This window comes from Corvus moneduloides, chromosome 3, assembly GCF_009650955.1.
Source record: "Corvus moneduloides isolate bCorMon1 chromosome 3, bCorMon1.pri, whole genome shotgun sequence".
Classification (NCBI taxonomy): Eukaryota; Metazoa; Chordata; class Aves; order Passeriformes; family Corvidae; genus Corvus; species Corvus moneduloides.
Window position 1 is genome coordinate 93,678,468 of NC_045478.1, and position 22,972 is coordinate 93,701,439.

At 41.3% G+C, this 22,972-nt stretch overlaps 1 protein-coding gene across 1 annotated transcript in view; it reads right to left on the reverse strand.

The window, feature by feature from the left end:
- Positions 1 to 22,972, reverse strand: part of TTC7A (tetratricopeptide repeat domain 7A) — a 172,244-nt gene that overhangs the window by 73,222 nt on the left and 76,050 nt on the right. The window contains 1 exon segment of the mRNA XM_032102796.1: positions 18,974 to 19,134. Coding sequence (XP_031958687.1) covers positions 18,974 to 19,134 — 161 coding nt within the window.

Sequence of the window (22,972 nt, forward strand, 5' to 3'; positions counted from 1 at the left end):
CACCTGCAGTGAATGGATTTTTGTATTTTTAAACTAGCTGAGGATCTGGCACTCAAGCTTCAAGTCAGAAAAGCTCAGGCAGCTTTAACTCCCTAAAAATGAGCATGCATCAGATAAACAAAGAAGTGAAGTGCAGGGTCAGTGCGGTTTGATCAGCTTGTATCAGCTGACCCCCTATGCCCTTAAATAAATAATTCATTTGCAGAATTCCAGCCTTCCATACTTCCACAAACATTCTGCAACTGAAACAAAGAAAGGAACAGAAGCGATGATGCACAGCAAGCCCCAGCCTTTCATAGAGAAGAGCTCTATGCTTTCCGTTCTCCTTTGTGGAGAGAAAGCCCACGCGGCAATGCCCGGCTTGCATGGGCTGCCAGTGCTGATCGTGGAGCAGCCCTGCAGCACAGCAGCCCAAGGTCAAACCCTGCACCTCAACATCTCAGCCAAGAAAGAGGCCAGACTGAACTCACTGAAATCTGAACACAATGAAATCCCCATGTTTATCCAGTGTTATATATCCTGTTAACTCAGTGCAGAGCCCTCTGCAGAGTAAGAGATCAGAGCAAACTAGGATAAATCAGAAGAGTATATTTATAATCTGTGCCTTCTGATAAGTTAACAGCATGTTCCAGTTTTTTCTGGAAGTAACTCTGAAGGGGAAGAACAGGTATCAACCTAAAAGTATTAAGAATAGTGTAACTCTTCTCTTTACCATTTACCACTAGGCATAAAAAACACTTTGCATTTATGTATGCCTTTACTTTCCCTCTTAGAAGGCCACCACACAAACCAGCTGCAATTCAGAGCTCCCAATCTAATTTCTGTTTCTTTTCTTTTCTAAGCCAATACATCCAAAGCACAGGTATAGTACTCTCCTCCATTCGCACCACACCGAGGGCACTGTATTTTCATTAATATGTCCACACCTTCCCTTAAGTACCTTACTGAAAGGATATCCAAAAGCCACCGTGCAGAACTCAGTACTCCCAGGCAACTGAAAGTGCTCGGGCTGTCTGCTGACCTGACTGTTAGTTTTTCCTCCAGAAAGCTTAACAGAACCTGTCATTATGTATGTGATACAGCCTATCATAATTAATTCCTTCAGGGAATGACATCTAGAGGAACCATGGTTCAAATACATAGCACGCACCAGAAATCTGACATTTTGAAACAGACTCCCAACACCAAGATGCATTCGTGGAAGAGCCGATATTTTTATTTTCCTTGACTGTAGATATATGGCATAAACTAAATCTTGTTATAAAAAGACTGGCTAAAAACTGTTGAACGATACAGATAAAAATCGGTGTTCTTTGCTCCTGAACAGGTTTGATTTAATTCGTTAGAAATCCAGAAGGTGTTTAAAATTATCATGTGCCATTTAATATACGATGAAGTAACAGCTTCCTTCAGCCTTAGTGGAAAAGACTCAGAGCTGTAATCCTTTTTCAAGTAATTACCCTGTTCATCAGGCTTCAGCACAAGATGACTCCAAGAAGAAGTGAAATGGCTAGACTAGCTATGAAAGCCTCAGTATATACACACACCAAGCTGAATGGCAGAGAGCATTTTGCAAGTGTTTGTCAAGTCACAGGCCCAAACTGGGCTAAAATTAGAGCTGAGAGGGAAGGGCAAGAGCATGTGAAAGTATCAAGTCCATCTGCCATATAAAAGGATCTTTGAAGACAAAACTGTAGGAAGGGCGGGTTGGTACGCAGACTGAATGAGGCAGCTACAGCAGTGAATTACTGCTTTCACACACACAGCCTGTGGTTTTGACTCAGCCACTACCCAGCTCTGTGTCACTACCCAGGAAAGTAAAGCCACATGTAGAAAAAGGAAAGTTGGTGGCTGACATAAAGAGTTAGGATAGCTTACTGCTAACCCTGCCACAGGAGGCACGCACAAGTATCTCACTTGCACAATCCCAGGACACTGCAACTATATCCTTACTCAGGATAACTGCAGTGTTTCCAACCCACAGGTTAAGGATATCCTGCATCAGTTTGCACGAATGATTCTTTCCAACAGAAATGGCAACATAAAATCCAACAAGCTGACGAAACAGTACTGCAAATTACATCTGTACAGAGTATTCAGGACAGCAGTCAATAAACTTCTTGGACATCTTTTTCCTGGAGGCCCTAGAGACATTAGTTAAAGTAGAGACATGTGAGTTGCAGTGCACTTTTAGCATAAATGAGACAGAGAAGGAATTAATTTGGAGAAACATCAGCTCTGCTGGAAGCTGACATATTCCTAATGCATCAGATTTGTGATTGCTTATAGCATGACTGATTTTTTTTTTTCCCCCTGTGTTTTTCTTCCATTTTGTTCCTTATTTATAATGAGATTCTACAGTAGCGACATTTGGCAGGTTTGACAGAGATACTGGCTTTGCCATTAAATTTTCCCCAATGCCTTTCTCTTCCTGTTCTAGGCCAAGATCACAGCTCTATCTGTCAGGTCTCTCCAGGTACAAGTCTACTTTTCATGTAATACCTGCCATCCAGTCAGTGTCAATGCAGAGTTTTTAATGTGATTCCAGCTAGCCAAACAGTTTCATTTCTCCACTGAAAACTAAATAATAATGTGATGCGCTTGACTGACCCAAATCTGCTGAAGTCTGCTTCAGTAATCCCTGCAGATCTATGTACTTCAGATTGCCATCTCTTCTGAGCAATTTGCTGCTTCCTATGGATACAAATTCTGGTATTTATGTTCAGGACTACAACCAATGGACAACTGAAGCCTCAAGTACAAAAATACCACTTTTGCAAAGCCATTGCATCACAACCACCAGAGAGTATATAATGCCCAAATCCATAAAAGCTACCATGGAGACACTATGTTGTAAAACGCATCATGTACTTGGTTTGCTCTGTAACACAGTTCTATAGGAGCTAACCCAGCAAAGACCACCCTGGGAAATGGATTAAACCACTGAAACATTTTGCCTCCATGTAAGCTATGTGTTCCCTCTTGTTAAACCAGGTGATTGCACTGACAGGGCAGCCTGATGTGGCTTGGTACAGCTCTGCACCACTGCAAACTGCTCCATCCCAGTTTAAGACACCACGTTCCACCGTGGGCAGCATGTGCACCAGCGCACAGAGGCTCTGCTCACATACACGAGCCCTCCCTGGATAAACAGTGCAACTGTGAGACTCCCTGTGTAAGTGTGAAAAACCTGCCAGGGCACTGGACTCATCCCTTCCTCTCCTCTCCTCTCCCGTGGGCTGTGCCTCAGGACACATCCACTTGTCAAATTTTACTTTTGCTGCCATAAATAAGTTAAACTTACTTTGTCAAATGAGTCATTCCATGGTTTATTATCGCTGCTCAGGAAGCAGGACTAAACTACAAGAGTGGAAGAAATACTATGACTGCTCTTGTGTCTCTGCTTAGATACTTAGACAATTTTTCTTAAGTTTTGTAGCACAGACCAGTCCCCAAAGCACCTATGGACACATTTTTATGAGCATGGTGGACTGGCAGAAGCAGAAAGGGACAACCCTAAAAGCAGTGATTACAGCATTTCAGGCCCTTGTACCCAGAGAATGGAACTATGCCAACTGCTGTACTGCTGTCTGTTTTCAACACTACCACCATTCTGCCAGGAATGGTGATCTCAGCTTTGGGAATTTTGTTCGACAAAAACCCAAGGGATGAACCTGTCCAATCCACAAGCATCAGTCTGTTGGCCACTGATCAGGAGAACACTTATGCAGAGGACACCGTGCAGAAACTGCTGTACTCTTAGAGCTGCTATACCACAACATAAAGTTAAATGCTCTTGGGAAAACAAAACAGTAGCATGAAGCCTGAAACTTACTGCCTCCATTAACTCATCCTATAAGTAATTTATTAAAACAGAGAGAAAGGCAGAAGTTGAGTTCTTCATTAATAACCCTAACCAGAACTGTGCAGCAAAGATAGAAAAGCCAGCCAGTTCTACTAATTTTAGAATGTTCTATTATGGGATTTAGTGCTGTAGCTGATTTAAGGGAAGCAAAAAAACCCAACTTTCCAATTGTCAAATGAAAGAGGTAGATTCATTTATATACGGCCAGCTTTCCTTAACACTTCGAATTAAATTGCTTTTATTTGGAGCTTTTAAGATTACATTTGTCCCCTTAAGATTCAAACATTTTAATACCCATCCCATCCCTTGCTAGGACATTAATTTATTTTAAATGAAATGTAAAACCCAAGTCTTAATTAACTGAAGATATTAAGGAGCCTAAGTCACATTTCTCACACAGGTGCTAGCTCAAATGATATGGTAAAACTCCACCTCTGTTCTCTATATTCTGCTTCTTTACAACTATCTTGCCAACTTCAGTTTGCAGATTATTCTTCCTAACTTCACAACCTCATCAGATACGTACTATTGGTCCTTGTCACACAGCTGTTCTACTCTTTCCCAAGCACAGCTGCATTTCATCAGTGTACAATGTCATTACAAAATGTTTGATGCATCACAAGGCTCCTGGGAAATTCAGAGAGAGTATTATTGCAAGGAGTTTGGAGCTGAAATGGTTTACTCCAGTTATGCACCATCTAGGAAATGTGCTTTTTGCAAAAGAACAGCTTTTTGCTCCCTGTCTGCTGTTAGAAAACAACCTCTCACTATGCAGAAGAGGTGAATTACTCAATTTTCTGAGTTACAAGAACAGCCCCAAAAAACTACGTAAAAGCTTCAGATGGATATTTCTACCTTCCTTCAACTCCAAAGAACAGATTTTTGGCTTTCTTTTACTCTTTTCCCTTCTATTTTCCTCAGCTCCATTTCCTTGCCTGGTGCTCCAAATACTTTACTAGCAAATGGCTGGAGAATTAGTAGGAGCAAGTAGCTGTTGCTTCAAGGAGGAAATACACTGCAGTACCACATTTAGTTTTATTGGAGGCTCATAATGTGAATTGGTGTTTCATGAGCCATTTGAAGAGAAAGTCACCAAACTTTAGACAATTCACAGACAATAGAAGAGAGGGTTAGGGATCCCTTTAAAAAACCAGCACTTATTTATGAAGCCAGATAAGGAAACTCACAGGCAGATTGTCCAAGCAATCACAGTTTTGGGGCCATTCCTGTGTTTTCAGCTTGCTTCAGCAAATGCCACACTTTCTTTAAAAATGTCTTTCTGCTCCTCATAAAACACCCGTTTGTAACAGGAAAGCTCTCCATTGAAGCTTTATAAGACCTTTTAATTTAAAAAAAAAATTCTTTCTCCTGTTATTTAACCAGACTGTCATTTTCAGGCCAGAATTTCTGTGAACACCTAAGAAGTGCCATTCCCTAGTTTTCCAGAGAGGTGCATTCCTGCAGGCCCTGCTGAGACCCCAGCCTTTTACCTCACCTCCAACACGTGCAGGTTTTGTTAAGATGTGCTGATTACCACTTGCAGCATCTCTCCTTTCCTTCCTTACTCAGGCTGCTATGATTTGTTACACATGCAAATGAGCAGGTAAGACACAGAAACAAACAGTATGCATTTATAGTCTTCACTTAAATGCCACAAACTGTCCTTTCCCAGGTGGTGTGCAACTTCCTACAGATTTGCATCCTCTGCACCTGTCCCCCAGTGCAACCTGTCTCTGTTTCCCCCAGCCATCCTTTCTCCCAGAGCCACCACCCCCTGGCAGTGCTGCTGCCATGTCCCCGTGTGTTGTCCCCACTGCCCCGCTGGCGGCTGCTAACCCTGGCACCACATGGCTCGGCTCTGCCTGCCCCCTCCAGCCTTGACTCAGCAGGCTGCTTTTAGAAAATTTGCTGAAACTTATCTTCAGGACTTCTAACACACTGTCAAAACTTGTTTTAAATCAGCCAGTATTTCCAAAAGTGTTCAAGGTATAAAAAGCCCAACTACATAATCCCCATTTCTTTAGAAAAACAAGTTAAAAAAGCAGGAATATAATTAGAACATTTCCATTTGAAGGCAAAAGGAGCAACCTCCATAGGTTTTAGGAAAAAGGGGGGGGGGGGGGGGGGGGGGGAACCCACACCAAAAGCAAACAAATGAAAATTTCTAAATATGTTTGAAAATACAGTAGTAGCTATTAAAATAGCATTGCACACAAAACTGATAAATAAGCATATTTCAGGGGCTGGATCAGAAACTGATGTCCTGCTCATTGGAAATACTCCTTCACTAGCTAGAAACTTTGTTTTGTTACTATAGTTACTGTCACTACAAGTGGCCCTGACTAAGGCATGAAGTATTTGTTATATAAAACCTCGACGCAACTGCAGCCCTAAACTTCAGAAAGTACCAGCTCTGTGCTCAGTCCCCTTTGCAAATCCTGTTCCAAGCCCGAACTCAAAATGCTTTTGTGCTGAACAGGGCACACTCTTGAGCAGCAGTTTAGCAGCACTATTTAAGTGCTGAAAACATAATCAACATTGTTCACGATACACACTACAACTGTGAGGGAATTTAAATGGACTGTGCACTGTGCAAGGGGAGCAGTGACTTCCTCCCTGGAGAATTAACGCTCTTAGCAGTGGCTGTGAGGTACAAGAGAAACCGGCAATCAACCTTAATAAAATCTGCTGACTGACCATTGAATTTGATGGGAAAAAATGCCTGGAGCCAGGAAGCGCACCATGTAGAAAACACATCCTGCAGCACTGCAATTTTTCTTATTCCATTATATTTTTATCAGCTTAGTTTGATGAAGTTTAACATCCGTAAGAAAAAAAAAAATATGCTCTCTTTCTTGGCCTTTAATATATTCTGGTTTCACATAATTTTCTTCTTGTTCTTGTGGGGGATATTTTCAGCTAGACAAACTGCTATTATGGATAATCTTGGAAAAGCAGCTTATGAGATCCCCAGTGAAAACAGGGAGATGAGAGAACCTCACTTTTTAAGGTAGTCATCTGATGCTGATACTCCAGTACAATGTGCCAGTCTGCTTCAGGCCATCTGCACCATTCTCAGCTGTGCTTTTTTCCCCTACTTGGGTAGGGCAAAACAGCGTGGCTTTCCTTCCCTTCAGCTTGAAATCCAGGCACTAAGCGTTTTCTTAAAAGGCCAACAGCCCACACAGAAGCTGCTTGCCAGTGCCTATAAGCACTAAACAAGTGCCAAGGTCAGAAAATACATCCGCTTGTACACTTGCTTTCCTGCAGCAAGCACTGCTCAAGGTTAGGGTCAAGCCAATGATCAGGGATATTTCTACTACAGCACTATTTAGTTAACTTCTGAAATGGCAGATGTAGCCATTTATGCTACTTAGCTTAAGCTTTAAGCAATTTGAATGCTACAGGAGACTGGAAGAGAGTATCTTCTCTTTCCCTTCCGCCCTCAGTGCTGACACCCTGTACTATTCTTAGTGTGGTGTTAATTTCAGAGTTCACACATCAGAGGAAGCATTTCGAATTTATTCATTCATTTGTGAGAACCTCTACAGGGCTTTGTCCTTAATGACTGAGCAACACTTTTTTTTTCAGCTCTGACATTAACTGCAACCAGTCTTACAGCTTATTACAGCCTCATAAGTGCTTAAGAGCAAATCTGCCCTACCCTGTAAGAAACACGATTTCCTTAAGGTACTGTTTGGATACAGAATTGCTTCACCGGTTCTTCCCTGTAATAACAGTGCTCACAGTGACACCTAAAACCATGATTTCTGTCCCTTGTATGTCTGGCAACTAATCCCAGACTAATGGCTTTGTCTATGTAGGCAAATAATGAGTACCTGCTGAAATACATCATTTGTGAGTACTGCTTCTATCATTTTGTGGCACTGCAACTTTACACTGTACTGTGGCTTAGACTGTGTTAGAGAAGAAATAAATGATTGTTCAGCTACAATATTGTTGATGTCCAGAATTTCCAGGTTCAGGGTGCAAGTTGCTAAACCATATAAAACAAGACACTGGCTCTGCCATGTGCAGAGGCCAATTAGGCAATGAGATCAGAAGTAGATATTGCCATATCTAAAACACAGTTTTTGCATTAGAAGTTTGCTGGAGATACAGGTGGAGAGATGACGAAAGCCTAAATTAATAACTGATGAACATCAATGAAAAAAAACCTTGCAAGGATTAGGCATGTTTTGAGCCAGTGAGGCATGTGAAGAAGTTATTTTTTCTTTTAAGACTAGACTGACCTCTAGAACATCAAAAATCTGTACTAGAATTCCCTGTACACTTTTCAGTGTTGCTATCACAGCTAATGAGCTGAATAAAATCCCCCTGCAGCAGCTTATTTAGATACTGTCCTTCACAGTATCATCACAGGCCTAAATAATAAACTAACATTGCAGAAGTTTAACGCGTTTGTTCCTAAATCACCCCAAAAATTAAGTGAAAGGGTAAGCCTTAAGTCAAGCTTGCTTTGCTGTCATCCTTTCTCTGTGTATCAGACAAACCTTTTAAAACAATGGTTTGATCCAGATGCATATTGCTTTTTCTTTCTTTTTTCCCCTAATTGGAAGAAATGTAATGGGGCTTTGCTCGAAAGCAGTCTTACATATGTGGGAGAAAATCTGCCTGCCAAAACTAAGAAATACACCCTGTCTAGGGCAGTATGGAGAAGGGAAATAACACCAAAGACCACAGGCTTTAAAATGCAGGTTTTCCTGCCCTGCAAAACCAGACGGTGCATGACACAAGCTTGGACATCATTATCCCACAGGATCTCCCTTCCTCTTCCCCACAGGCATCTTGCACAGGACCACGCCCCTGCTACCAGTGAAGCAGTAGGCAATTGCTGGTTGCCACAGAAAAAGAAGCAACATAATTCCAGGGTTGCTAGTAGAGCAGGCTTCAATCCCTAATATATTTGAAAATAATCTGGTGTGAAGGCTCCAAAGAGCCCATATATATTGAATCTTTTTTTTCCTTAAGTGGACTTGAAAAACAAAAACCTTGCTTCAGTTGGCATTTCCAAACCGACAATGTGCAGCCTCTTGATTAAGATGGGACATAGTTTATACCCCTGGCAACAAAGGAGACTCCAGACATTTCCATCTGCTTTAACAGCAGAGCAATAAACAAGAAAATGTACCATCCAGTTTAGTTTCACAAGAACGTTTTTCATTGAAAGATAATTTAGGATATGAATCCTGACTTTTACATATAACTGTATATGAAGAAGCATTAATTCACACAAGCACTCTGGATGCAAAGAAAACCAAACAAACCACAAATCCTTCCAAACAATAAACTCTCAATATTACTGCGTACACAGCTTTGAACAAATTCTACTACGGAACAGCACTACAGAGGGTGGCTCAAAGGCAGAGAACGACTCAATGCTCCTCCTCTCAGGAGCCATTCCTTCCAAAGACATAGGAAGAGCACAGATTAAAGCAATCCCACATAGATTAAAAATCCTCCAGGGGTGAGATCAGCACAGCTGGATGGCAGCAGCATGAACTACCCTCAACGAGCACTGGCCCGACGCCACCTACCAGCGGCTTCCTGAGGTGCACACTCGTGGCAGCTTTGTTTGAACGCAGTACATGGGACATCTAAGCCGTGGAGACTACTCTGTGCGGGCCAGGAAAACCCCTGGCCCTGCCGCTCTGAGTCCCTGCCTGCCACGCAGCGCTAGTTACCGCCAGCGCTCTGCCTGCTGTGGTGCTGCATCCCTGCCCCTTTTCCAGGCCGCCCTGCCATCGGAGAAATCTGGTTCTTACTGATACCTCTGCTGCAGCTTTTTTAAGCTATTGCAAGTTCTCATTCTTAACAGCTGCCTCACAGAAGCTCAAAGATTCAGGCTACTCAGTGCCCATCTGTCGTTTCTGCACCCTCGTCTGGCAGGGAGTGCCACCACTCCTCCTGGTGGGGCCACAGTCCCTGGCACCTGCACCTTGGGGTGGGAGACACTGCATGTCCTTCTCCTCAAGTGCCATTTTGCAATCACGCTGGCCTCTCAAAGCACTTCTGCTGCAGAGGTCTGTGCAGGGCTGGAGAAGACTTTAAAGATGATCCTCACAGCCGTACTGTATCCCTTTGTTTCATGCTGGCTTATGTCTTTCCTACTGTGCACTGTTGCACACTTAAACATTACTGAAATGCCAAGCAAAGAATTTTTCCTTCTCCTTCCCAACACAAAGTGCCTGCATTTTGGAGAATCATACAAAATGACTGACTGATGAAACTCATGGGGCAGGAGGCAGGGTTTCCTCCTCCATTCAGCAACACAGTTCCTTGCCAACTGGTCATCTCTTCTGTTCATTATGCAGACTGCAGGGACATGTATATTCCCAGCTGGCTTCAGACCCCCACTGCTCTACATACCCTACCAACACTGGAAAGACATTGACCTTGTCCTGAAAAAATATAAGAAAAACTACAGAATCATCTCAAGTCATCACAAGCACCCAGAAAGTAAAGGCAAATGGCCAGACTGCAGGAGAAGGAAAAAATAAAATAAAAAAAAATATTATTAAAAAATGTCCAGGAGTCTATTCACTATGAATTTCAGTTCAACTGCTTACTGGTATGAACTTGATTTGAGGTGCTAGGTATCAACCTCCTGCCACTCCTCCAGCTGATAGAGACATACGGAATAGAGGTCACTGCATTCATTTCCAGCAGTTCACATGTACAGCCACAGTGCTCAGAAACACAATTCTATGTCATACTTGCATCATTCTGGATTGAATTTTCTGTTGGTGTATGTAGGAAAAAACTCTGCTAATGACTGTGGTGCTTGATTAGGCCGTTTAGCATTCCACCCTGATATTCCCTCTTCCTCCTAAAATACAGCCTTATGACAAATTTAATGCTGAACTAATACATAACAGAAAGCTTCAAGTCAAGGTAAAATTGAATAGAGAAAATGAAAATTATCCATATTATCTGTTTCATGCTGTAAAAATGTTAGCATAATATGAAATATGTCAGGATATTTTCCAAGACATGTTGGTAACACAGAACTTCTAGGTTACAATCTCTCTCCATGATAACATCTCCATTCATCATTATCTTTCCTTTACTAACAGAGACTAAAATATTAAGTAACATGAACAGTGACTAATATCAAACAGTATGAGTGTGCCTGCTAACATATTTGGTTCTGCAGAAATTAATAACAATGGCAACAGAAGCTGATTTACCATCTAAGGTGCAATTATTGCCAATTACTGCAAGTATTTCCAAGCCAGCAAAGAGCAAGGGCTTTCCCTGTTTTCAGGAGGTAAAAACCACATCTATGGCTGAAAAATTACCATACTTGCTTTGTGTTCCCTGGTGAGTTCTTCAGAACATCTGAATAAATTCCCCTCCCTCTTCTTTTTGAAGAAAATACAAATCAAAACATTTTGTGCTCTTCTCATTAGATAAACAAATACTCCTAAGACCTTAGAGTAGAAGTCATTCAAGTCTGAAATTTCCAGCTGGAAAGAAAAAAGCCAACCCTTTCACTGAGCGATTGGAGCATTATACTCTACTCATCTCAAGACAACATAGCTTGACTGTACTGCAGACTTCTTGGAAAGTCACTTCCTGCACTGAAAAGCAATTTGCTAAGCTTAACATCCACGCCTCTCCATATTTCAGGATCTGTTTTCCAGCGAGTATTATCAACAGTAATTCTCAGTGAATCCTGATTTTTATTCTCAAAAATCAATTCCCAACCAAAAACATGACTCTTGATCATCCCTGCATTTTAGACTTTTTAAAGGTCTCAGAAATTTCAGAAAATATTCTCCTATACTTCCCTGGTAATCAGTTTCTGAGAGCCTCAGGAAACAATTTCAGATTATTGTATCTGTATGTTTGACAGCAGACTTTCCACAGCCTTCACCTTCACCAGATGTGAAGCAATGAAAAACAAAGACAAGCAGGGTATTTTGTTTTCTCCTTTATCCATATACGGAGAACGCCTTGAAGGACTTCAGGAAGGCTCCAAAACCTTGTTTTCCAGCAGAATCACTGTCTGAAGCTGCTAATAAAAGCTGGCACCCCATTCAGCCCCACTGAACACCTGGGTAGCCCCACAGCAGGAGGGGAAAGTTTAGAGCTGGGCTTCCCACACCAACACTACTTTTCTACCTTGGTTCTCTTTTAGATTTCCGGGCAGCAAGCATGCCTTAGGTTCTCCTTGGGATCTCCATTACTTTTGGAGGTCGCAAAACCACCTGGTGAAAGCACAGGGATCTCAATCACTAAGTCCCTTCTCACCCTGGATAACCCCTACATGCACATACTGTGGCTAAACTCCACTTCTAGAAGTTCCTACGGACAATGACTCTGCTGCCCAGATAATACACACATGCTATTTTTCAATATACTCTGGCATCCAGCGTAGACAGTCAGGGCTCCTAAAGGCTTCCTTTGAATATAAAGCAGAACATGCTGCAGCTGTTCAAAAGAAAATGGCCCTTAGTAGGGAGCAAAGTGTGTGTTGGGGGTACTAACTCATTGGTGAGGCAGATATACAGAGCTCTGAAGCACAGAACCTGTGGCTGGTAACTCAAATGAGCCATGCTAGTCCTGCATTTTTGAATTTATTCTTAAATTTCTTAAGTCTGTGCATTTGCATAACATTACCTCTCCAATGCCAAAACAAACATCTAGAAGCACTGCTGCTCACTACAAAGGTCTTAAATGCATGGAGGCAGTAGCCATTTACTCAGACACTAGAGAAAAAAATTATTATGAAATAAAATTGACTTTTCATCCAGAGGAAAGATTTGAACTATTGCTGTTAAGGCTGGAAAAGTGCGTATCTGTTCCTTCTTTTCATACCAGACTGAGAAAATTAGTCTGCAGTAGGTTTCCTTTCTAAGCTCCATTTAACTCCTTTTATTCAGATACTGAACCCTGTGCTACGAGGGAATGGCATTCCCCCCAGTTACCTTTGAGTACACCCCTGTAATTTTAAGAGGGATCGATACGTACACTAACACAAATCCATTCCTGGCACAAACAGACATTATCTAGGGGGGTATTTCTTCCCACTGCATTAAGCTAGTGGATAGAAGTCTACATGCTCACCTGCTGAATTTTTGTCCTAGATCACAGACGGTGATCCTTAGAGAAGCATGCATGTGTCAATTTGAACCTGCCAAAAGAGGAATCCAATCTTGGATACTGTAACTCAAGAATTCATTTTGGTTCTTTATCATGGGATGGGGGGGGCAGTGCCAGAAGCTTGGAAATAAATCCAAACCAGAAAAAAGCACCCTTGGATTACTAAACTTTTTTAAGCTTTAAGCATCTGTGTTACCTTTAGTAAAAGTCAGGAGACTACCTTAAAGCTTTTCCTTCATCTATTTGCCATACAAATACTCAACATCATTACTAGCTCTACATAGTATAGTCCCGGTTATTGCAATATATCGCCAAGGTTGTTTTAGGTTAGTTCTATAAAACCAGAAGCAAACATTTGTGGTTACTACAGCAAAAACCTCAGCTCAACCCTTCCATCTCCACATCTCACTTGCTTTAGTGAATCACAGAAGCCTAACACATTTTATATTCTTGTAGCACAGTACTGTTATATCACTCAAGCACATTCTTCCATTTTTTATTACTTTGTATTACTGTCTGGGGTGTCAATAAAGAAATAAAATCATTTTTGGGTCACTCTCACCAGCCAGGGTGTGAACGCACCATTACAAGAAGTCATCTTACAAAAGCTCCACCCTTAAGAGTTTTGAACATCCTATTTATAAAAGTTGTCTAGCATGATCAAATGCTACAGCCAAAATATTAATCCATCCTTGCTTTAGATCTTACACCCTTGAGGAACTCAAACAAAACAGCATTCTGATAATTCTAACAAGCTCTTCTCTCACCAAGATGTACTGACTTCCTTGCCTCCTGCCTAATGATGAGCTGGAATCATATAAATGGGCTGATCTGATTCTCTACAGCCAAGAGGCCACCACCACTTCCATGAGAAAAGTGGTAAAACCATTCCAGGGTGTGCACAGCTGTAATACCTGGGGCTGAGGTGGGAGAGGAAGGAGGCACAGCTACCTTCACTTGACAGTGGTAGTGCAGATCAGCCATAACACAAAGGTGGGGAAACCATCGACTGAGGGACAACTGACCCCATGCTCTCCATGAAGAGTACAGGCAAGAACACAGATCTATTTTACTGCTGTCAACAATACTGGAGGACTCTACCAGTGCCCATAAAGATACAGCTCAAAGAAGGCACGAGTTGTTTACTTTCAACACACAGAAAGAGCTTGACAAGCAATGGAAAGAGAATTCAAATTGGAAATGCCAGTTTAATCCTGCATTTTGAGATCCTGATTTTACATCAGGGTTGGGGGTTTTTTTTGAGGCAAATGGAAGCACCTGGTAAAAGACATTGCTTATATTCCACAGAATATAATAGCTCTCCCCACAGTAAGTCTGTACCAGACTATGACAAATCTTGCCAGATGATTACTTCACATGTCCTTAATGAAATTAATATAGCAGTGATGAAGTCAAGGACATTTTCTGTCAGTAAGCCACTTCTAATCTTGAAGAGGACTTTATATTTTGAGGGTTGGCTGTAGCAAAAAAAACATTTCTTCTAGAACACCACCAAGACAACACACACAATTCCCCAAGCAAAATTTACTTCCTTTTTTATAAACACTCTCCAGGATACCCATTTAATATTTCTTGGCCTTCTGAGCTTTTTTTCGCTACATTTACAGTAATTACTTTTGTGATAGCTTTCTGTAGAACAAAAGCACCTGCATTTGACAGCTACATTGCTCCAAAACACCAACCCACCTGTTTCTTTTTGAGTCTTTATGTGTAGAACAGCAGTGCTTCCCAAAAGTTTTGTTATTTCTCTTTATAACTAGTTTACAGATTCTGGGAGCAACAGTTACTTATAGTCTAGAAAGAGAAGGAATATTAGGATTTGTTCATTTAAGAGACTTACAACTCCTGTGCAACATGCAGAATTGCTACAGAGACACAATCATTTAACAAAATATTCACCATCACATTGGGCAGCAATTAGATGATGCGACATGTTATGCCAGAGGATTGTATTGTTCTTCTAACTTAATGGGGAGCCATCCAGGAGACAGAAAACTACCTGGTGAACAACAGAATAGGTTTGGATAAGCAGTCTGGGAGCAACAGAGTATCCAAAAAATTTATATACTATTTCCAACTTTATACTTGGTATAGATTTTAATTTTTTTTCCAATGCTGGAAGCTAACCAATCAAGAGCTAAAAGATCACCAGAGACCAAAAACAGTGTTTGGAAGAGTGGCTGAATCAGGAAGGCAAAGACACACAAGCAAAACTGGAAGGAAGAAATATTACCAGCTGAAAATAAAGGAGCATGTTAGGCTCTGTGGTGGATTCTGCAGCCTGCTAGACCCACGGGACTTCTGCACGGAACATTGGGAGGTGTGGACACAGACTTTAAAAAAGTGAAATTCTTTCTAAATAAACAACGAATTATTTTAAGAAGATCACCTGAAGGGCAAAGGAGTGGTCACTAACATTATTTCTTCCCTGAGACAAGCCTGCAGAGGTAATCGCTGCCAGACTCAGCTAGAACACTGACCAAAAGGCTGGCCTTTGAGCTGGAAAAAAAGCAGAGGAATCCATTGTCAGAAAGGCTTACGATTAGCATTACTGACCTGGAGGGGACACACTTGATGCTGACAGGAATCTTCTTACCCAAATGTGCTGAAGCCAGTCCTTTCAAAATTATATACCAAAGCCAACTGTTGGTACTGCATTCATTCGCTTCTTTTAAAAGCATACTGTCATCGACAGGATGTAAAATCACTAAGTTTAATCCTGGGCAGTCTCACCCCACAGATGTCAGCAATTTTTCAGATGATACCTTCCATGTAAAGGTTGCTATTTCTATATTTTATAGTCATGGCACGACAGTGTATTTCTTCTGGCTCCCTGCAGCATGCAGTGTGTTCAGCATAGCTGGCTCTCATCCTTCCTTTATGAAGTCTTCCTCTGTCATTACTTGACAGTACCTTCAAGTGCTCAAATTCAGTCAGTCATTCACTGATGGTAATGTAATGGATTTGTTACTATATGCCACCTTTCAAGAAGTCATCTTCCTAAGTTCATTTTGTGCCTTCTGGATATCCAGGTCCTCTTCAACAGCTCAGTCCAAACCACTGCATCTCTCGCTGTATTCAGTGCCTACGTTTCACATCCCTCCTCCCTGTGCACCACATCAACCTCAGAAATGTGCAGTAAATGTTTAAACACATGAACAAGGGGCACTTTCAGACATATTTGGGTCACTATTATGAGGTTGATGCCAAAGGATGTTGTGTGTTAGCTTAGCAATGCAGTGTATTTTTTCCAACTGCTTCAGCCACCAACCAACTACGTGAACTACCCTGAAAAATTTCTTTAAAATTTGTAACGAAAGATAATTTAATATAAAAACAAAAAAAGCAGGAACTAACTCATCTTAATTACATACAAAGACCAATGAAACAGTATGAGATGGCTGTAGGTTGGGTCAGCTAAGTCCTTAATTTTTTGTATCTTATGCTTTCTTTTATTTAGGGTATACATCTAGGTAATGCTTCTGGGCTTTTTCTCTGCCATCTACAGAGCCCTAAGGTCCTTTAATACAGCTTTCATCATCTTTTCTTGATACATGCCATCAAACCGTGCTTCCAAAAAGAGACGTCATTAGGAAGGGAGCCCCCAGGCACCACATTACACAGTTGCTCGGTTCATATAAATGTGAAGTGGGGAAAAATAATCAACCACTTTTAAATACAGCTTTAAAATCAGGCAGTTGAACTTGCCTACACTATTTACATGAAACATCTTGTAGTCATTCCATACAGTAGTAAAATTTATTAGCATTTTTCTGTAAGGCAGTAGCAACTGGAGATACACAATAGCATCAGGTCTTTGTCCCTTCAAAGAGCTTTTACAAAGCAGTAAAGCCCTTCTAGCATAAACTGCACTAGAAAGCCTAGAATTTTTTCAAATTTGTACAAACCAAAGACGTACACTGTTACTCTTGCTTTTCCCCTCCTTATTGGATTCCAATTCCTTTTTCCAGAAACACTTTTTTAATTCTACTCTTTTAAGCTTTTCTTCTTTCTTGCCTTGCAACTCTGACATTCTTTCTCCATTCCCTCACTCATGAGTTATTTGCTGGCTGGTTTAGAGAAAGACCCACATGGAGACAGGGTAGTCACATGGCAGAGGCAAGAAGCCAGCCCCTACTCCTCCATCCATGTGTACCTGTGATTGAGTCTCAGTGTCAGCCGTGTCACACAGCCCTGTGCATGCAAGGAGCAAAGAGGGGCCCTTTCCAAGGAACACACTTCAGCAAGGCTGTGTCTAGGAGCAAGCATGAACCTGGGCCTTCACTATCAACACCAGTGGTTTCTATCAAAAACAACCTATTCTGCTACTCCTCAGCAAAAGTCTCTGTGCACACAGAGATTTGCACTCACAGAAACACAAGAGATAATATTCTTCTCAGCTTTGGAGAAATCAGATTACCAGACAGCACAAAGGAACCCACCCAGCAGTCCTCCAAGCTACTTTGCACATAATGCTTTGTATGCTTTGTCCTCCCTGAAACATAAATAATCAGTAACTGCTGGGGGAAAGATCCAGGACATGATGGGTCACTTGGTCAATCAGACAAGGCAAACACTCTTCTTCTGACATAAACAACCTCTTTCTCTGTCACTGCTGTCTTGTGTATCTTTAGGTGTTTTTGTAGCTTTCAACAGACTTTCAAAATCAGATCTTCGACTGTACAATGTGACCTTTGACTGTATGAGGGTTTTTTACTATGTTTATTACATTAAAACCCTAAAATACAATTCAGCAGCCACTGGGCTATTTCCTGCTTCAGTCATACCTATGTTCACACTCTGAAGAGACATTGGCATCATTTTAATAGCGTTTCCATTACTAATTTCCTCTTCATTCTCAAAGATGTGCACTGACAGTCTTAGCTCCTCACATACACAAAGTAATTGACCTCAAAAACACAGGCAGAAAAGCTATTTTAAATGGCAACATGCAGCTTGCAATAAAAACATTATGTGTTGACATGGCACCATAATTCTAAAAGATCCTAAAGCATTCAAGCATTCTAAAGCATTTAGACAGCCTCGATCTTCCTCTGATCTTCCTTTGCTCTGTTTAGACAATATTCCACGCAGCTGCTGGACTAAACCTGTGGAGGCTGCTCCCTCTTGCTATTGAGAATGCAGGCTATCTACAGACAATGATGCACAGGTTTAGAACACCATTTAAGTACAGGCAATTCTGAATGGAAGTTGGTCTTCCAGCAATGCAACAGGATTTTCTACAGTTTGGCTGAGAAACTCAGCTAGTATGAAATCACCAGAGACTATTACAGTAGCTTTAATTTTTGCACAGAACAGACAAATTCATTGTTTTGAAAGGTCATGACAGTAAATTGCATGGAATTCAATTTGCCTCCCTCAGATGGATGAAGGTCTGAGTCAAACATAGAACAGTAGAAGCCTTTGGCTCCAAGAAGTCTGTGCTGATTCAAACTTACTCCTAGGCAGGCAAACCACCCTTCCTCTCAGCTATACATTATCACAGCTTGTGATTTTCAGCTGATCTTTTTCCCCAGCTGTGATATTGCAGCCAACTGTGTCATAGATGAGCATCAAAACAATGGTCAATGCAAGAAAAATCTGTTTGTTTTCAACCACGAAGTTACCAAATATAAAATTGTTTGTGATACAGACGTTGTCATGGTTGTCTCACGCTTCTTTCTCCACATCTAAAGTGAAATACAAAAAACTCCAGGGAGATGTATGGGAAACAACGCCATCAGCACAAAACAGAAAGACAAATACTGGAAAAGCAAGCAAGAGTAAGGATTACAGAAAGACCATGAAGACAAAGTAAAAGAATACCTTCTCCAGGAGGAGAGTGACACACCTGTAACACACGTGATTTAACAGGCTCCTTGTGTGTAACTGAGAGCAACAGAGCTAGTGAGCAGTTCACTGCTGACTGGGTATATGGCACCAGGTAACAACTCTTACCTAAAGCTTTCTGGGTATTCAACGACAGCCATGTTGATAACATCCAGTGCATGCTGATAGTGCTTCTGAGCTGAAAAGAGGAGGGCCAGTAGATGAAGTGAATTCATGTCATCTTTGCACAGTTGCAGGGCCTCTTGAAGATGGTCTATAGCATCTGAAATCTAGAAGGAGATGGGGTGGAAATAACAAGAGAACACATTACTGTTTCAGTCCTACATTATACCTCAGAAATAAGAACAAATAGAGTAATTAGAAATTTTGAAGAAGTTCTACTTAGGCACCTTCTACTATCAGAACAGTCTGCCAAAATTAACAGACTGCACTGCTTCAAAAAAACCCACACATTCTAGAGAAAGAAGTCTGCAGCATTACTAAATCACTGCTTATGAACAAGAGCAGCAGACCTGATCCAATCAACCCCCTCTTCCTTTGGCATGGTGATTCAATGCTGTAAACAGATCCACTACAGAGGCCCAATTCTCAGCCCCATTTTCTAGGATGGGTGGCTGGCTCTTCACCTGGGGGTGAGCATTACACACCTCTGCTGCATTTTGTCTCTCATAATGGCTGTACAAAGCCTTTCATGATTTGGATCACGAACATAAAAATTAAGTTTGAACGTTCAAGGGTAAAAGAGTCAAGATTTAAAATGCTGTCAGAAAAAGAAATATATTTGCCAGCAGTGACGTAAAGAGCAGTCCTGACAGTCACAGCAGCAGCATGTTATTAGAACCAAGTCTCACTTGGCAGAAAACTTAACACCCATAATGAATGCAAGTATATCACATGCTCTTTGTGATCCAGTACATTATTTAAGTGTACTGTTCAAAAGGGAACTTCTTAGCAGATTTTCTTTTGTTTGTTTAGCAGTATGTTTTATGCAGAGGATTTTCTTTAAAATTCTCTAGTGTCTGAAATTACTGTTACATAAATTATTTCATGTCTGTGGCTCTGGAAATCTGCAGAAAACAAAACATAAAAGTGTATAAATTTCTTTTTCTCACGTATGCTTTCCTGCTCCTTCTCTTAATGGATGGAGAATGCAGTTCCTTCTTTCCTACTATGAGAACTTCCCACCTAGCAAAGCTTTGCAGACATTCTTCTACCCTGGCATACCACCAGTGTCAAATTCCCACCGCCTCCACAGATCTCTCACAAAAACAAGTAGAACATAACTAAGGAAAGCAACAATTACACTGCCTGCAGCTACAACAGAGGCTGTTGATTATCTAGATCTAGGTGTACTTCTGGGAGCAGTGTATATTCTGTTCACAGGACAACTTCATCCTAATGTCCAAGTGACATTTCTCTCTCGCTGTGCACGCACAAGCCATGGTACTTAACTACTCTATTACTGGTGACTCCATGCAAGCCTGGAAATCAGTGTGACTGCTCCAGACATAACCCCAAACTGGCATCTAGCCCGCAGCATCAAAACTGCTGAATGTCCTGGCTTGGATTCAGGTTGGGATATATGACTGAGTGCTCAGCTTTAATGAATTACTGCTTGTCAGTGGAGCTACTTTAACCACATGTGTTATTAGAGCCTACTGCAAAGGTAAACATGTTGGCTTAAATCACCCATGTTCACTCAGCAGCTTACTAGAACATATTTTCATACAATGTAAAAATTCTAGCAATGACAAGACAACTTGGAGGCAGGATGAGACACTGGTGAGCCCAGACCTGCCTGTCCACGAAGTTCATCAGTAGATATACCAGAGGTATATAGATTTGCTGTGCTAAAACAAAGCTGCTGTCAAGATTTCTTGCACTCAGGGCTAAAAACCCCTTCTATTTTTTCCCGTTTTTCTGTCTCAGACTACACAAGTATTCATACAGAAAATACAAGTTTGGGGAAAAATTCATTAGAAGAAAAAGAAAACCTGCAAACCAAACAAGTGGAGGAGACTTGGAGCAACCTGTTCCAGCTGATCCTGCTTTGAGCAGGGATTGAACTGGGTGATCTCTAAAGGTCCTCTTCAAACTATTCTATGATTAAGACTTGGGAATGGGATCCTAACTGGCTAGTATAAATCAGACAAAGAATAATCCTTGCAACTACTGCCTTTACTGGGGGACTTCAAAATTCTAGCGGTACTTGACCTTACTCGCATGTGAATGTGTACACTGAGACTTTGCTTTGTGTGTTGCAAGTGACTTAGGATCAAACTGCAGGTAGGTCCATAGCCCTAACAGAGACCTGCCATGCAAGCTCTCTGTTGCAACACACATGAAATAAAGCTGCAAAAAAGGGAGTTGTGATCACTCCTGCAAACCTGTGTCTGCTGGACAGGCAGCCACATACTGCTGAAAGAGACGTCACCTAAAGTAATTCTGTTCTGTAGCATGGGGCCTGCAGTGGTTACATCTCATTTCAGTACTTCCCTCTAGTACCATCAGAGTCACAGGCAATGGCTGGTTTTGAAAATTAATAATGCTTCCCTGGTAGCTAATTTATTAACTCGGGCCCAAAAAGATTCCTTAGTGCTGTAACACAACTGTACAGCCTACACGGTACTGCTGCATAATTAGAAACAGTGGACAAAAATAATATGAACTCCATGCCTTCACAGAAAGCATTATGTGAAACAACAACCTACAACAGACCAGATGCAATGAAATACAAACTAAATTTCTAGATCAACAAAAGCAAGATATCTGGCAGCAGTCAACGCAAACTTCTTTTGAAACATGTATTTTTATTTAAGTAACTATATAATTTGAGAAAGATGGAAGCGGGCACTGCAGATGGCACCCTGAAACATCAGCGCTTTATCAGAGACAGGCTGCCACTTAAACATTCCCTCCAAGTACTGCACTTTAAAATAATCCTATTTCAGCTGGACTGCAAGTTCAAGTGGGGCCTGCAATTAGAAGAAGTTACAGTTCCCTGATTTCTCATTCTGTTAACAAATATATCACATGTTTTGTATGGCACACAGGTATCTTCACATTGCACTGATTAGGAAGCAAAGATGCTGCAGTAGGCCAGAAATAGCATCTTGCAGCATTACCAAAATAATGCCACAATATGGATTGTTTAGGCTGCCTCTTATATAATAGGATTTATTTCAATAATGCTATATGTCTCTTTAAAAACAATGCTGGTATGTCACAATTATAGGTATAAAAAGGAAAACAGAATGAGTGTAAAAAATACTTCCTAACAGTAGAACGCACTTGGATATTTTAAATGGTAAATGAAACAGGAACTCTTAAGAGGAATTTTCAGGCCTTGTAATTTCACATCAGTTGACAGTTACACTTAATTAACCATTAAACCTACCCACTCCATCTCTTTTTATAGCATGGGAAGGAGAAAGTTTTACTGACTGGCAAGAGCTTTCATTGAAAACAGACTTGCTACAGTCCACCAGAACCTCAGGAAAGCAGGCTTAGATACATCAGTGGGTTATTACTTAGCTCTTCCTACAAGCCACTCTTGATCACCAGAACAATCTAGGCTAGGACGTAGGCAGAAAAGCAGCATGTTGCTGTTCAGCAGAGGAGGCAGTAGCTGGTCTGGGAGAAAGACAGGCCAGAAATACCTACATCCAAGCAGTCACTGAAAGAAGCACCTCTTGATACCTCCTAAAAGAGCTCCTCTCCTGGGGCAGAGACAGCAGTCTCTCCTTCTTGAAACCAAAATAAAAACCAGGGAAAGCAGGTGAAATACTTTCTCTGGTCTCTAGAATAATGTTTATCTTAGTTGTACATCCAGACACTCTGGAAGGAAGTAGGTGTTTTCTGGATAGTGCCACTTGGAAACTTGAGGTCTGTTGGAAGTCCACAGGAAATTGGTGAGACTTCCAGTGCTCAGCTGCTGACCCTCACCCACCTTTCCCTTCCCATTTTCATGAAAAGAAAGCTTATTAAGTATTAAAATGGTATGAAGCCTACATATGTTGTTTTTACATATCCAATACTGATTTACATGGCATTCAAGGTCACAAACACCATCACCCCCCCAAAAAAGGGAATCAACACCTAAAATTA